Below are 16,210 nucleotides of genomic sequence, written 5' to 3'. Positions count from 1 at the left end.
AAAATGAGATATCAAAAACAGAACACATAGTGAAATTAAGACTGGGAAGGTAGTTTTCCCACCAAAAAGTCATTTTTGCCTCACACTCTATAAAAGGAAAGTTTGGGAATGACCACAGCCAGAATTCCATCAGTTACCAAGGAAGAGACCAGGGTGCCGTCCTTTCACCATTAACAGGAGGAGGTAATGAAGGTTTCCTTCACGTAGTCTAATACTGTATTAATTAAATAATTTTCAATATTTTAAATTAAATAATTCCATTTGAGCCTGTTATTTTGCCATCTCCCTGTTAGTAAATTCAAACACGCTACAATCAAGTGAATGGCTGAAATGAGAAAAAACAACAGCCAATATTTTCAAAAGTAGCGATTTTTGGCAGCCAATTTGACACACTTTGAAGGGGCCTGATTTTCTGAGGGTGGGTGCTCAGCACTTTCTGAAAGGCAGGCCCTTTTGATGTGGCTCAAGTTGGACAGCCAAAACTTAAGGCGCCTGTGCTGGAATGCTAAAACTAGGTGGCTTCATGCGTAACATATCTTACCTCAGTTGGTAACAGCCATACTTGGCAGTGGATTACAGTATCTTAAGGAGAACACATCTCTTGTATCTCTCTCCAGGATGGAAGCTCTGTAGCAAGTCCAAACCTGGTACAGAAGCCTGACCTGCTAGTAGCAGCCCTACAACCTAATGTGTACATGACAACGCCCAAAATCACTAATTCCATTTGAAACTCTTGACCATTATAAACATTTTAACATTATCATTTGATATCTACATTATAGTAGCACTGAGAGACCAACCAATTTGGGGTCCCATTGTGCTAGATGCTGTACAGTGAATGACACTCCGTCCCTAGAGAGCTTACATACTGCAATTTTTCTCAGTACAAAAAATGATTACAAGTTGTAAAGTAAGAGGTGTGCCACCGCTTTCCCCTCATAAAAGTCTTTTTGGCTTTGCTTTTAGACTGCTGAGCACATACTATAGAAGATCCTGGGTAAGTCTGTGAGTTAGCCCCATCTCCTCTATTAGGACTAGAGATCTGCATTCACTTGTGTAAGTTCTCACATTGCCGCTAGTACTTGTACTTCTTTGTCACAAGAGCACTTGAGTCGGTCTTTGGAATGGGGGCAGGGTTGAAGAGTCTGTGAGGAGAGAAGAGATGATGTTGTCTTGGCAATGAAACTACTCTCTCAGCACCATGCTTTATTTTACAAGACCAAACCACAAAATGTTTCTCCTCCATGAATACGGATATCTGGTTGAAATCTGTTCTTTGCCTACATGTTTTGGCACAATTTTCAGAAGTTCTATAGCTCCTGTAAATTCCATGTAAGTCGAGAGAGGTTAGCACCTATGAAAAACAGGCCACAACTATTTCCATTCTAAACTGAATTTCAAACGCAGGTAATGGCTAATGAAGACTAGGTATAAAAGTTTGCATGTTATCAGAAAAATTGCAGTTTTCTGATCTGTGCAACCAGCTAAATATCACAGAGGTATCATATTGTTTTAGATACCTTATATTCCCAAATTTAGGATTTTTTTTTAAAGTAAGGAAATTCTCAGCCAAAAAATGTCAAAATTAAATTAAGACTAAGAATATCTGTCATTAATTTAGGGATAAAAATTCTTATAAGAACACTGCAGTTGGCAAAACAAAATAAAAAAAACAAAGCAAGAAATTTAGAATTAAAGCATATAATTAACCCAAATATTTGGATGTGCATATGGAAATGCACAATTAATTTACCAAACTACCTTAAATATATAAATACTTAGCACTTTGCCTCTTGGCATGACTACTTTTATCAGTTAATAAGAAATAGTGTTACCTGTGACAAGAACTAGAATGATTTAGTCTTATAGCGATTATGCCACATCTAGCCTTACTAAATGTCAAAGCCACTCCCCAGAAAATGTTATTTAAAAAATTTCTGAACACAAATAGCTCACTGAAGGCAATCATTCCCCACTCTGTAAGGGCCCAGTCATGCAAGGTTGCAGATGGTGCTCAGTACTCTGGTAGGCAGTGGATTGAGCCTTCTAATGCTGATCCAGTGGCATTAGATGTAACCAACAATGGAGATATGAAGGAGGAAAAGCCAGTGCTCAGGTACACATTTTTTATCCCACTTGTGAACCTACAAGTTCATTAGCTGTTTAAGCCATAGGCTGGAGCCTTCTCAAAAGGTCTTAGAAAAAGTTGACATCCAAAACCAGCATCTTGCAAAAAAAATGCAAGAGTCTCAGAAAAGATGGGATACTGAAATTGTCCAGAATCAATATTAAGGTAGTGTGGGTACCTTAACTGTGAATTTGCATATTTTCAAGTGTTTGGGTTTCTTGTAAGCTTACTCTAAAATTTCCTGCCCTTTTAATGGCTGCTTTTTGCTACTCACAATTGGCTTGTAACAACTTTTACCTATAAAAAGTTTTACAGCTTGTCTGTGAATTACTCTGTATAGTTTCACTAGTATGTGGAACCACTAGAAAATGAGTTGTTTGATGCTAGTGAGTTCTGCTCTGAGTTATTCTCAGACTCTTCATTCATCTTAAAAGGATACAATATCTATAGTGCTTGTTTCCATCCTAGACTATTTGTAGGTTTCAGATAGCTGAACATCTGAGCTGGACAAAAAGACTTAACACAACTGTAACAAAAACATCAAACTCTCTTCTCTGGCATCCTGACTCTTGTATTCACCCTTAAACTCCAAGATCACCTTTCTCACCACTGCTCTATCACCAGGCACCACCCCACCCTCAAGTTTACAATGGATTTTATTTTCCCCACAGTATCACGTTCAACACTCCATCCTACCTTTCAAGGCTATACATAGCTCTGCCTCACATCTAATAGCCTCCCTTCCTTTGTGTGTGCTATGCATGCAAATTTGACTTTTCCACAAGCAACTACTCACTCTCTTGCATTCCATTCCTAGAACATCCTCCCAGTCTGAGCACTAGTCTTCAAATCCTTCTCAAAACATTTACACTTCCATCACTGTCCTCCACTCCAGCCCTTTTCTCGGGACACTATTCCCAAATTATAGTAAGGGCAGATTTGCAAAGGCAAAAAGGGCAGTTAAGCACCCGACCTCTCTTTGAGCATCAATAGGAGGTGAGTGCCTGACCACTCTTTGTGCCTTTGCAAATGTTCCCCTTGTTAAAAAATGACAGGGGACCAAAGATTATGCATACGTAACAGTAATCGTCCCATGTTCATTTTCATCCTCTCACTTTGTCAGTCTTTGGTATGTTAAATATAATCTAAAATTGTAACATCCTTTGCCATAGCACATCTTTCTTGTCCATAAAATACCAAGCCTGTCTGTTGGACTGTATGAGTAATGCAACACAAGATAGGGGTCATGCTTTGTGACTACAAGAAATGGAACCTTTCACTTCATTGGATCCAGTTTGGTTAAGACCAATGGAAAGTTTTTGTTGTTATCCAATAGTCATTAGTGGCATCAGTAAGAATATCTCCACCTGTATCCAGCATATAGATATCTAAATCATGACTGTTAATGACAACAGATAAGCAAAGAACTGAACTAAACATGGAGACTCAATTTACACTTAACAGAACACTACCTAAATACATTTAAAATCTCGGTTTAAGTGATTAGTTTAAGGTTTAACAGCAAGTCTGTAGCAAAACTAGGAAGAAAATTTCTACCTCCTGAATCCAAGAGCTCCTGTGCTTGAACAAGTAGACACAGTTTCCTCCCATAAAACGCAACTACCAGAATTTTACTTTATACTCTCCCATCTGTCTGTACCCATCTATTATACTTAGATTGTAAGCTTCTTGGGGCAGAAACTGGGTTTTTTTGTTCTGTGTTTGTACAGTGCATAGTACAGTGAATTCCAGGTCCATGACTAAAGCTGCAAGGGGCTATGGTAATACAAATAATAATTCACCAAGTACGGCAAGGACTGAAAAATAAATATTTTACCAAGGGTGAACATGTTAAAATATATTCACAATAAAATGAGCTTAATATTAATGAGAATATAAAGGTATGTTCCACTCCAAAGTTTATTTTCTTCCATATTGAGAACACTACACAAAACATATATTTCCACTTTATTTTGTACACCTCTTATAAAATGTCCCAGTACATGGTATAAATGATATTACCAACAGCTTCCCCTGCTGATTGATAAGAAGGTTTTACAAAAATCTTCTTTCACGTTTGCCTGCAGAGTACAGATTGTCCCCCCACCCAAATTCTGAAGAGCCACCGTAGTTATTAGCATTCCACCCATCCCACAATGCACCTCATTGGACAACCCTGCCAAAACCCAGATCCATAGGACAAACACACGCCAGCAGTTTGTGGAATCCTTACTGCAACACTTGTCTTACAGCACACCTGTAAGGGACAAACACTTCACACCATTTCATTATTCCACGTAATCTGGGATGAAGACTGAGGTGGCCTATAGAAGTACATGGTATTAACAACCTGGACTTTCCCAAAAGTTACAGGCCCATTTTTACTTTTAATTAAGATTTATTCAGGAAAGTGTATTAAGCATTCTTTACTATCCTCCTTTTCTTGCATGGTGCATTTTATACAAATTTTCAATTTTTTAAAAAGACAAATGTTGAAATATTTGTCTTTTAGACTCTGTTAATCATTGAAAATATTCCAAAAGAGTAAACAAGAGAAAAAATTAAGCGCGGTATGTGCAAGATACAGAGCATAACAAATGCAACAATAAAAAGACAGGGAGAACAAGACATCAGCCATGTGTAACACAGATTCATATCTGTGCCCTTAGAGAATCTGCAGCTTCTTTTTTACTTCTTGAGTGGATCGTATACTTTCAACTTCAACATGAAGTCAAGCACTAACTAAAACAGACTGTCAGAAATGAAGAATCTAAAACCATAAAATTTAAAGTCTGCTTCGATAATTAAAAAACGTTCAAGTATATTTCAAGTGAGGAATAAAGAGCTGCCTCCAATTCTTCATCAGGGAACACGTCCTCTTCATGTGTGGATACGTATCCATTAGTTGTAACAATTAAGGTTGGCAATACATTTAGTTACTCTGATTGCTTTAAAAACAAATTTTTACTTTTCAGGTCCACTAGAAAATTCAGCAGTTAGATGCCAATATCTCCACTTTTTAACGTCCTTTACCTGTTTTGAAAGAGAAAAGTGTACATTAAAAAATTCATACCCTGAAGCAAACGTCTGAAATGCACAAATACTGCACAAAGTACTACACTGAGAAGCCAACTAGAGCGGTATCCATTCTTATGCCCCATTTTTGCTCAAGTTAGTTTTGGTCTTACATGGAAATACAGAAAACTGAACTTGGACTAGAGAATCTGTTGCGAAGTGCAGAAACTACCACACAGGTAACTTTTTGCATAAAACTAGTAGAAATGTGTGCTTCTTTACAAGACTGATGGCAGAAAAATTAAAGTGAATCAAGTATTCAATAACTTTTGTGTGTCCTGAAATTCTCTTTTAAAAACACCCTGAAATTAAACAGCACTCTTACCCCTGAAACCACGGCCACCACCTCCACCTCTTCCTCCTCTGAAGCCTCCACCACCTCTTCCTCCTCTGAAGCCACCTGCAAGAAGGCAAGGAAATAAGTTTTCAGAAGTTAGTTCGCAAGTCTGTTCTGTGCTAAGAATGTAACAAGTTACTGCACAAACATCCTCTGTATGAGAAAATGAAACAAAAATAACTGTTAAGACAAGCAAGGTTTAGTGTTCACGCCAGTCCCCTTCTCCATGAGCCACCGCAACTCCTGTCCCAAAATACCAGAAGCCATTTCAAAATACCAGAAGGCATATCAAAAACAAAACATATTTGGAATTTCTATACCAAGCCATTTTGGACATATAGAGAGCCAAAACATGCTAGTTTTTTTTTTTTTTTTTTTAAAAGTAAACCGGTAAAGTTTTCAAGACACTATAACTTTGAAACTCATGTTTTACATGAAACTTCTCAGAAACTATCTACTCGTGGAGGAGATGCAAAATAAAGTTTCAGAACAATTTTTTCTTTTTTGAGAAGTTAGGTGTTTGTGTGTACAGATGCATGTCAAGAGAAAAATCAGTCTTTTAAGCAGAGGCCTAGCTTTGACCTTATTTGTGGAGCAGCTACCACAATGAAGTTAAATGTAATAAGAGATGGAAGAGATCTAGCAGGTCATCCAAGCCCACACCCCAAAACAGTTTACCAGACACTATATTGAAGTATTTTGTCCAACATAGATTTTAAATGTGTCGTGAAATGGGGCTTTTGCCATTAACTTTGGGAGTATATTTCGTCATCTAATAGATTTTACCACTGGAAAATTATCGCTGGTATTCACCAAGTTTTCTTTTTCGTAATCTTGTGCCTTTATTTCTCCAATAAGCCATATTTCACGAGCTTTCATTGTGGTCTCAAATAAAAGTATGTATAAAACGTGTATTTCTTTAAAAATATACTAATGAAATACAACAATTCACATGAGTGCTTGCTTGGCTGTAGGTTTTAACAAAAAAATCTGACAATTTTTTTTTAAATAGACACTTACCACCACCTCTACCGCCTCCTCTTCCACGTCCTCCTCTACCACCTCCTCTTGGAGCACCTTTCTCACCTGGAGGCCTAGGCAGAAACCTTTGCAACGGCAATAACTTTGCTGGGTCAATATAAAACTGCAGGAGATAACTGCTGTTAGGCTTCAGGAAGAGCATAACATGAGTGCAATATTCACCACCTTCCTCCCTCTCTTCTATACATGCAGAATTTTGGCTTATTTTTTCTTTATGTCATCAACATTTTTAAAGTCTTCTTTGCAAAGAGGGACATCAAATGCCCAAAACTTTTAAAAATGTAGTTTGTGTCAACATCATAAAATTATTTCTGTAAGCAGATTAAGATTTGTGGTTAAAAGAGTAGATTTTGCAAAGGCACCGATTTTTTTTAAAAAGAGGTAGTTAAAAAAGTGTACATGAGAGCAGACAGGAAACATAAATGAACACAAATTCTGATAATGTTAACAGAGAACTAATAACTATAGAAATAAACAGATTAAAGATTTTTGGTTAGAGTGTCATGTAAAAAAGAGAGTAAATTCCTAATGAGATTAAATGTATATTAAACCAATGCACAACATAAAAATAGTTGTTTACTGCATATGCATTTCATAAGGTCCCAATTAAACATGCACTCTAGTGTTTTTCACTTCAATTATGAATGTATTTTTAGATAATGTGGTGATAGGAAATTCAGATTATATAAAGGTTTATTTGGAAATTCTTCATAAGGTTATATTTTCTTCTCTCATTGAATATATCAGAATAATTTTATGCAATTAAGATACCCACCTTTTGTAATTTTTTAAAGGAAGAAGCCTTCATGTTCTCTGACAGTTTAACTGAAAAATACTGTTAGTTTGTTTAAGGAACATAAAAGGTAACTTAACTGCATTTATAATTCTCAGTATAAACGGACAGATGTTGGTATTCTAAAAATGAGGTTATCAATTTAAATCACAGCCAGCTGATTTTTTTCTTTACTGTTACACTCATGATTACTATAAGTGAAAGATTAGAGACATATTTCTATTCTTTTCAGTTTACTTTGTGCATTTGACAGCATTTTGTGGGCATGGTTAAACCTTAATACGGGAAGGAAGAAACTCAGAAACACACCAACGGGAGGAAGGCAAAATGGTAATAGTAATCTGCATAACCACACATTTGGCAGGGGAAGAGACTAGGCTTCAATTATCTCTGGCGTCTTGACAATCAAAGACTGAGACAATGAAAAACTAATGAGCTGCAGATTTTAAGTGTTTCATGAGTTAATACATTAAGGCCAACATTCTCAAAACAGAGTGCCAAAAATTAGGCAGTCAACAGGGACCTATAAACTTAAGTATCCTGATTTTCAAATATACTCAACACTCCAGTTCCCAATAAAGTCACTGAGTGAGAACTGCTAGGAGGCATGCATGTTGGAAAAACCAGGACACTCAGTTAGGTACCTAAATATGGACTTAGGAGCCTAACTTCAACCATCTATGGTAAGTGACAAAAAAGGAGGGAGAAAATTTAGCAGTAAAACTAAAAAGGAGACAAATCTATTAAACTTGCTTTGTAGGTTTCTGCTTCTGTCTACCAACCCCACTTTAAATTCATTATGAATACCATCAACAGTAAAGTGAAAAAAGCAGCAAAACAAAGTCATAACCCACACACAATCCAGAGTCACCACCATTTGGAATACCACATTAATGTCTAAAATGTATGCTGGTGTAACTTATTAAACACAGTATTTTCACCCATACGTAGGTTAGTATTTGTTTAATACACTTGCATTAATGAACAAATTAATGCATTATTAAAAACGATATGGGGAAAATGAGAAATGAAAGTCAACCAACTTGCCCAAAGTCACACATGGTGGAAAAAGATCCTGACTTTCAAAACCCAAACTTAATCCTCAATACCACCCGTGTTTCAAGTTCAGATATTCCAGTACTGAGTGCTGGTGGCAGTTTTTTGTGGGGTGAGATGGAAATGGAATTGGTTGAGTTTTTTTAAGAGCTGATAACTAGGATGATTCAATCCTATTACCAATACCCAGCACAGTGAACTCCACTTAAAGAAATGAACTATCCAAACAAACTATATTTGCAAAAACCCCACTGCCTGCCTGTCTTGTTCTATCACTACAGTCATAAAGTTAGTCTGTTTTAAGATATTATAGATTCTCTGCTGCCCATGTGGATCCACCATCTCTGCTCCTCCTGCAGCGTGCCCTTCAGTAGATCCATACACAAGTTTTCACAGAAAGTTGAGATGACCCAGACTTATAAACAGTAGTCGAGTTTTATAAATGGAAAATGCTATTCTTGTGGTTCATAGTAAAAGGAAAAATACTAAGTAATGTAAGGACCCTCCAAAAACAATATCTATTCCTGAGGGCATTCTGTGCCAAAAAGATTAAAAATTCTGTGCACCATATTTTAAAATTCTGCATGTTTTATTTGTCAATAAATAAATGCAAAAAGAAAAGGAGTACTTGTGGCACCTTAGAGACTAACCAATTTATTTGAGCATAAGCTTTCGTGAGCTACAGCTCACTTCATCGGATGCATACTGTGGAAACTGCAGAAGACATTATATACACAGAGACCATGAAACAATACCTCCTCCCACCTCACTCTCCTGCTGGTAATAGCTTATCTAAATATGTATGATAATCAAGTTGGGCCATTTCCAGCACAAATCCAGGTTTTCTCACCCTCCGCCCCCCACACACAAACTCACTCTCCTGCTGGTAATAGCCCATCCAAAGTGACCACTCTCTTTACAATGTGTATGAAAATCAAGGTGGGCCATTTCCAGCACAAATCCAGGTTTTCTCTCCCCCCCCCCCCACAAAATAAATAAAATAAATGCAGAGGCTCCAGCATGGCAGTGGGGAGCACAGGCCACTGGCTGCACAAAGGTGGAAGATCACCCTTCAGCTCCCTATAATCCCCCCAACACAGACTCAGTGGTGAGGCTGCACCCGACTCTGACACAGCACAAAGCCTGGGCCTGCTCCAGAAACACCCTGGGACCCTGCCCCTCTGCACCAGGTGTACCATGTGTGGGGCAGGTAGGCTCAACCAAGCAGGATCCAAGTGTGGAGGGGATCCAGGTGTGGGGTGAGAATATTCTGTGTGGGACAATCTGGGCGCAGGCAGCTCAGTGGAGGGTCTAGGTGTGGGGGGGATCTGGATGCACAGAGGCTTGTTGGGGGCGTTCCAGGTGCAATGGGACTCTGCAGGGGTTTCCAGGTAAAGGTTGTTGGGACTCAGCAGAAGAGTCTGGGTGTGGGGGTCTTAGCAGGGGATCTAGATGCTGGGGGAGTGGGCCTTGGTGGGCTGGGGGTCTGGGTGCAGCTGTTTGGCGATCAGTGGTGTGGGGGTGGGGCATCAAGGTGGGAATTTGAGTGCAGGGACGTCAGTGGGGAGTGATCTCAGTACATGATCCGAAGATCTGGGCTCCAGATGCAGGGGTTGAGACTCAGTGGGCTAGGGTTTAGGTATGGAGGGCTAGGGGGGTTCTGGCTGTACTGGTTAAGGCTTGGCAGGGTGTCTGGGTATGGGAAGTCCAGGGGCACAGGGGTTGAGTGGATGCGGGAGCAGCTCCCCATATAGTGACCCCTCCCCCACAGCTGAGGAGTGATGTGGGCAGGAAGCAGTGGAGGATGCTGAGCTTCCTGCAGCTGAAGGAGGTGTCTGGGGGTGGGTCTGACACAGCCCCAGCCACTCCTTGCGGGGAAGAGGAAGTCCTATCCTCTCCTGCCTCCAGCCCAGCCAGGACTAGCAGCTGATCCCAGCTCAGGGTAGGAGCCACTAGCTGGGGTGTCCCCAGCCCCGCGGTGATTTACCTCTCTGCCAACTGCTCAGGGTGCCTGGACTGCTACGGAGGGGTTCGTGACCACTCTTGCAGCTTCCTTTTCTTCCCTGTGAGGAAGTAATTTTTCTGCGGGGAAGCACAGCAATCTGCAGGGGACATGAATTCTGTGCACGCGCAGTGGCGCACAATTCCCCCAGGACTAAATATTTATGTATACGACTTATATTAGGCACGAGTCAAGAAAAAATAATTCAGGTTTTCCAGTGTCTAAAACAAAGAGGCTAAGGGCTTCTTTAACAGGAAAGTTATATCAATACAAGGCCTAAATTTAAAATTATATAATTATGGTGGTAAAATTCCTCTTGTAGAAACACTTATCCCAATATAAGATTCCCCCCATGCCCCCTTTTTTTTTTTTTTAAAGTTTAGCTTACATCACTTTGGAAGGAGTTTAAGGTAAACCAAAAAAAGCCGTCATTGTACCAAAATAAGCGTCCATACTACATTGGCATATCACTTTGACTAGTAAACATTCTCGTGTACACATATCCTATGCTATTTTCAAATGGCAGAGCAACTCTCTTCAGTAATTGGCTTTACCACAAATATCCAGAACAATCTACTTTTGAAGGATACAAAGTCTCTTAGCTGTCCAAATATTTCATCCACTTTGCCAATCTGTTCTTTATTATCCAAGTAAACTGGTGCATTAAAATAAGGCACTCTGTTTTCTTCTGTTGTGCATTTACAAACAATGTCATCTTCACAAGGATGCATGAACTCTCCCAATACTGCAGTAAGGAAAAAAAAGATGTACTGAAAACTGGAACATTCATTCCAAACGAAAATGAATACAATCTCTCGAGATAACTTACTAACTACACTTTCAGGAGGTCCTTGGTCATATCCTCTGTTGAAGCCTCCACGTCCACCCCTTCCACGCCCAAAGCCACCTCGTCCACCACGATTGAAGCCACCTCGTCCACCACGATTGAAGCCACCTCCGCCACCACGATTGAAGCCACCTCCGCCTCCTCCTCTGCCTCTAAAAGACATTTTCTACCTGCTAAATGGGGAGAGGAAGGGGGAAAAAATCAGTCAATTAAAAAGCAATGGTCAAGGGCACTTCATAACTTACTAAGTTTCCAAAAAGAAAAGGAGTACTTGTGGCACCTTAGAGACTAACCAATTTATTTGAGCATAAGCTTTCGTGAGCTACAGCTCACTTCATCGGATGCATACTGTGGAAAGTGTAAAAGATCTTTTTATACACACAAAGCACGAAAAAATACCTCCCTCCACCCCACTCTCCTGCTGGTAATAGCTTATCTAAAGTGATCACTCTCCTTACAATGCGTATGATAATCAAGTTGGGCCATTTCCAGCACAAATCCAGGTTTTCAAGTTAGCTGAGACCATACAACTTCATTTGCTGATTTAACGCTTATTGATTTGGCTCTTAACTGAAATATATGTTCATTGATCAATTCAAGATTCCATCTAAAATTAAAGCTACCACAAAGTCCATTCATAGAAGCAGAAGGGAAAGGAAGGATTTTAGACTGGTACTTTTTACACACACAGTGCTGTATGACAAACTTCTCCCCCTTCTTTTTCTATGACTGGACACTGCAACAGATTTCAGCTATGACACAAATTAATGATTGCCACGAAACAAGCACGATTTAGCATACATTTGAATTTTTTATCCTGAACGTCTCCAAAATGAATCTTATTTACTCCCAGTATTGCTGCAGGCTAAGTAAGGATACACAGAGACCAAATATTTCATCTACCTTGCCAATCTAGGTAAAATCCTAGTGGAGATGAGTCAATTTGTAGTTTTTATCTGAGTAGGCAGAACGAATTAGGATATGTCTACACTGCAATAAAAGACATGCACCAGCAAGTTTAAGAGCCTGGGTCCACTGACTCAGGCTTGGGCTGCAGGGCTAAAAAAGAGCAGTGTGAACATTTGGGCTTGGGTTGTGAGGTCTCAGAACTGGGCTTCAACCCAAGCACCTATGCTGCTATTTTTAGCCCCCCACCATGAGCTCGGGTCAGTTGACCCAGGCTCTGAAACTTGCTGCCACAGGTCTTTCATTGCAGTGAAGACTTACTTTTAGGGTACATCTACAATAAAACACCTGCAGCTGGCCCATGTCAGCTGATTCGGGCTTGTGGGACTATAAAACTGTAATACAGACATTTGAGCTCAGGCTAGAGCCCAGGCTCTGAAGTCCATTGCTGCAGGGGTTTTACTGCAGTGTAGCCGTACCCTTCGGGTAAGTCTACACTGCAATCAGGCACCCACAGTTAGCCCATGCCAGCTGACTCAGGATCATGGGACTCAAGCTAAGGGGCTGTTTAACTGCGGTGTAGGTGTTCGGAGCTCTGAGACCCTCCCACCTCACAGCGTCCTAGAGCCCAGGCTCCAGCCCAAACCTGAACGTCTACACTGCACTTAAACAGCCCCATGAGCCAACGTCAGTTGGCATGGGCCAGTCACAGGTTTTTAACTGCAGTACAGACATACCCTTAGAAGGCTTAGAGACAGCGGTAGCCTAGAGTTTATCTTGATGTGCTAACTCAGGAGAAAACTACAAACTGCCTTGTCTGTACTAGGATTGTACACAAGTTAGCTGAGTGGAATTGGGACACCTTTCCCTGGCACAGACACAGCCCGACATGACTTCAGCATATTCCACACTGCAGGCTTCTCATGTGAACCTGAAACCTGCCGGGCTGAGGCATTATTAGTAACACAGAGGATGGGTTTTACTCAGAACCCATTGGAGGCCTGCAGCAGGAATATTTGTGCTCCCTTCAATACTAAAACAGAAAAGTTCTTATAATAAAAGTTGAATTGGGGCCCCCTTGAGGTGCTCAGGGCCCTAAGCATTTGCTCAGTCTGCCTATGCTTAGTGTGGGTTCTGCGTTTACTGATCAGCACATCCCTTTGTCAGACGCACACGGGACCCGGCCAACAGCGCCAGCTTAGGTACGGGGCACAGCATGGCCTGGCCACACACGGGGCCTGGTCCCAGCACTGCTGGGTTCTCTCTCTGACTATCCCCAACACCAGGCCACTGATGAGGGGGCAGAAATCTGCAGCCACACCCCACAGCAGGTGGAGGGAGAAGGTGAGCAGTTCGCATGTGGCTGCCCACCTCAATGCTGGGGCATAAGCCCAGCGATGGCCCGTCAAAGCAGCACCAGGCGAAGGTGAATGGGCTCAGAGAGGATCAATTGCAGGCAGTAGCCTCAGGCATGGGGGGGAAGGACCTCTGACATTGAATGGAACCCACCGGTGGAAGGGGAGCTCTGAGGTGCGATGGGACCCAGCCCGGGGACCGGGGCAGCGGGGGCTCTGAGGTGCGATGGGACCCAGCCCGGGGACCGGGGCAGCGGGGGCTCTGAGGTGCGATGGGACCCAGCCCGGGGACCGGGGCAGCGGGGGCTCTGAGGTGCGATGGGACCCAGCCCGGGGACCGGGGCAGCGGGGGCTCTGAGGTGCGATGGGACCCAGCCCGGGGACCGGGGCAGCGGGGGCTCTGAGGTGCGATGGGACCCAGCCCGGGGACCGGGGCAGCGGGGGCTCTGAGGTGCGATGGGACCCAGCCCGGGGACCGGGGCAGCGGGGGCTCTGAGGTGCGATGGGACCCAGCCCGGGGACCGGGGCAGCGGGGGCTCTGAGGTGCGATGGGACCCAGCCCGGGGACCGGGGCAGCGGGGGCTCTGAGGTGCGATGGGACCCAGCCCGGGGACCGGGGCAGCGGGGGCTCTGAGGTGCGATGGGACCCAGCCCGGGGACCGGGGCAGCGGGGGCTCTGAGGTGCGATGGGACCCAGCCCGGGGACCGGGGCAGCGGGGGCTCTGAGGTGCGATGGGACCCAGCCCGGGGACCGGGGCAGCGGGGGCTCTGAGGTGCGATGGGACCCAGCCCGGGGACCGGGGCAGCGGGGGCTCTGAGGTGCGATGGGACCCAGCCCGGGGACCGGGGCAGCGGGGGCTCTGAGGTGCGATGGGACCCAGCCCGGGGACCGGGGCAGCGGGGGCTCTGAGGTGCGATGGGACCCAGCCCGGGGACCGGGGCAGCGGGGGCTCTGAGGTGCGATGGGACCCAGCCCGGGGACCGGGGCAGCGGGGGCTCTGAGGTGCGATGGGACCCAGCCCGGGGACCGGGGCAGCGGGGGCTCTGAGGTGCGATGGGACCCAGCCCGGGGACCGGGGCAGCGGGGGCTCTGAGGTGCGATGGGACCCAGCCCGGGGACCGGGGCAGCGGGGGCTCTGAGGTGCGATGGGACCCAGCCCGGGGACCGGGGCAGCGGGGGCTCTGAGGTGCGATGGGACCCAGCCCGGGGACCGGGGCAGCGGGGGCTCTGAGGTGCGATGGGACCCAGCCCGGGGACCGGGGCAGCGGGGGCTCTGAGGTGCGATGGGACCCAGCCCGGGGACCGGGGGCTCTGAGGTGCGATGGGACCCAGCCCAGAGACCGGGGCAGTCAGTATTTCATTCTGAAGAGACCGTTAACCCAGTTATTCAAGGAGCCGGAAGCTTCGACCCCCCGAGCAACGCAGCCAACTAGGAGAAAGTAGCGGCAGCCCCCCGTGCGAGTACCCCTCACTCACCCACTACAAGCGCCCCACGTGGCTCCCTACACAGGCCCGGCCAGCCGGCCGCTACCGATGTCGTCAACAAACCGCGACCGAACACGGGCGCGCGCCTCCGGTCGCCCGCGCCTCTTCCTCAGCCAATCCCAGAGGCGGACAGAGGAATTTGCCGTAAAGCAAAGGCCGTTTTTCACCAACGCGGATTTGCTTTTGCGTCAGTTAACATGTTTACGACAGTCTGGGGGCCGCGGCAAGCCGGCGCAGCACTGCTGAGCGCTGCTGCGGGACCAATGAAAGAAAGCCTCCTTCCTTCGCGTCCCCGCCCCCTCGGCTGAGAGTAGCGCCCAGAGGAAGAATTTCCTCCTCAGTGGCGACACGGAGGCGCGAAGAGGAGGGAGGCGCATGCGCAGGAGGATGGTGCCGGCGTTTCCTTCTTCCCTCGCCAATCCTAGCACGCCCCCCCCCCCCGCCCCGCGCGCTCTCAGGCTGTTGCTTGCCCTGCTCAGCGCGTGCTGCCAGCAGGGCGCCAGGCTCCCTGAGCGGGCTGGGGTCGCCCACCTGCGCACGGGGCGGGGGGGGGGGTCCAGGTGTAGCTGCTGTGCCCTGCTCTAGACTGATGGGGGGCGCAGGCGGGGGCCGTGGCCAGCCTGCCAGATGCGCTACGCATCGAATGGACGGGCCCGGCCCAGCAGATGGGTGACCCCGCGTCAAACCACACTTCAAGGCTTTAGACGCTGTCCCACTTGACTGTATCATGAGCAAACTCGGGAGACTAGAGGGAGTCACTGTTGGGGGTGCAGAACTGTACTGAGTGGTTCACTTGCAGACTGGGTGGCTGCATCTACTGGGGTGCCTCGGGGGGGCTGTCCTGGCTGGCTGCATCTACTGGGGTGCCTCGGGGGGGGGGGGGCTGTCCTGGCTGGGGCTGATACTGTGTGGTGGTTTCCTTAGCGACTTGGATGATGGCATGAAGAGCATGCTTATAAAAGTTGTGGATGACACCAAGCTGGGAGGAGGAGTGTGGAGGACACTGTTAGAATTCCGAATGATCTTGATAAATTGGAGAATTGGTCTGAAATCAATATGATGAAATTCAGTAAAGGCAAGTTTAAAGTGCTACAAAACAAAACGAATGCACAGCTACAAAATGGGGAATAGCTGCCAGCCACCAGTACTGCAGAAAAGGATCTGGGGATTATAGTGAATCACAA

The 16,210-nt window shown here is 44.9% G+C and overlaps 1 protein-coding gene across 1 annotated transcript; it reads right to left on the bottom strand.

Moving 5' to 3' along the window:
* Positions 1-4,030: 4,030 nt before the first annotated feature.
* Positions 4,031-15,177, bottom strand: GAR1 (GAR1 ribonucleoprotein). The gene is made up of 7 exons (XM_084627527.1): positions 15,018-15,177; positions 11,262-11,452; positions 11,023-11,177; positions 7,357-7,416; positions 6,561-6,684; positions 5,529-5,603; positions 4,031-5,161 (listed from the first exon to the last, which is right to left on the bottom strand). Exons 2-7 carry the CDS (start codon positions 11,440-11,442, stop codon positions 5,148-5,150), a joined length of 609 nt encoding a protein of 202 aa, XP_084483653.1. The 5' UTR covers positions 11,443-11,452; positions 15,018-15,177; the 3' UTR covers positions 4,031-5,147.
* Between the last annotated feature and the right edge of the window lie 1,033 nt (positions 15,178-16,210).

Source organism: Lepidochelys olivacea (genome assembly GCF_965140295.1).
Source record: "Lepidochelys olivacea isolate rLepOli2 genome assembly, chromosome: 4".
Taxonomy (NCBI): domain Eukaryota; kingdom Metazoa; phylum Chordata; order Testudines; family Cheloniidae; genus Lepidochelys; species Lepidochelys olivacea.
Note: the sequence above shows the minus strand (reverse complement) of the source record. Positions and strands in the feature narration are given on the sequence as shown.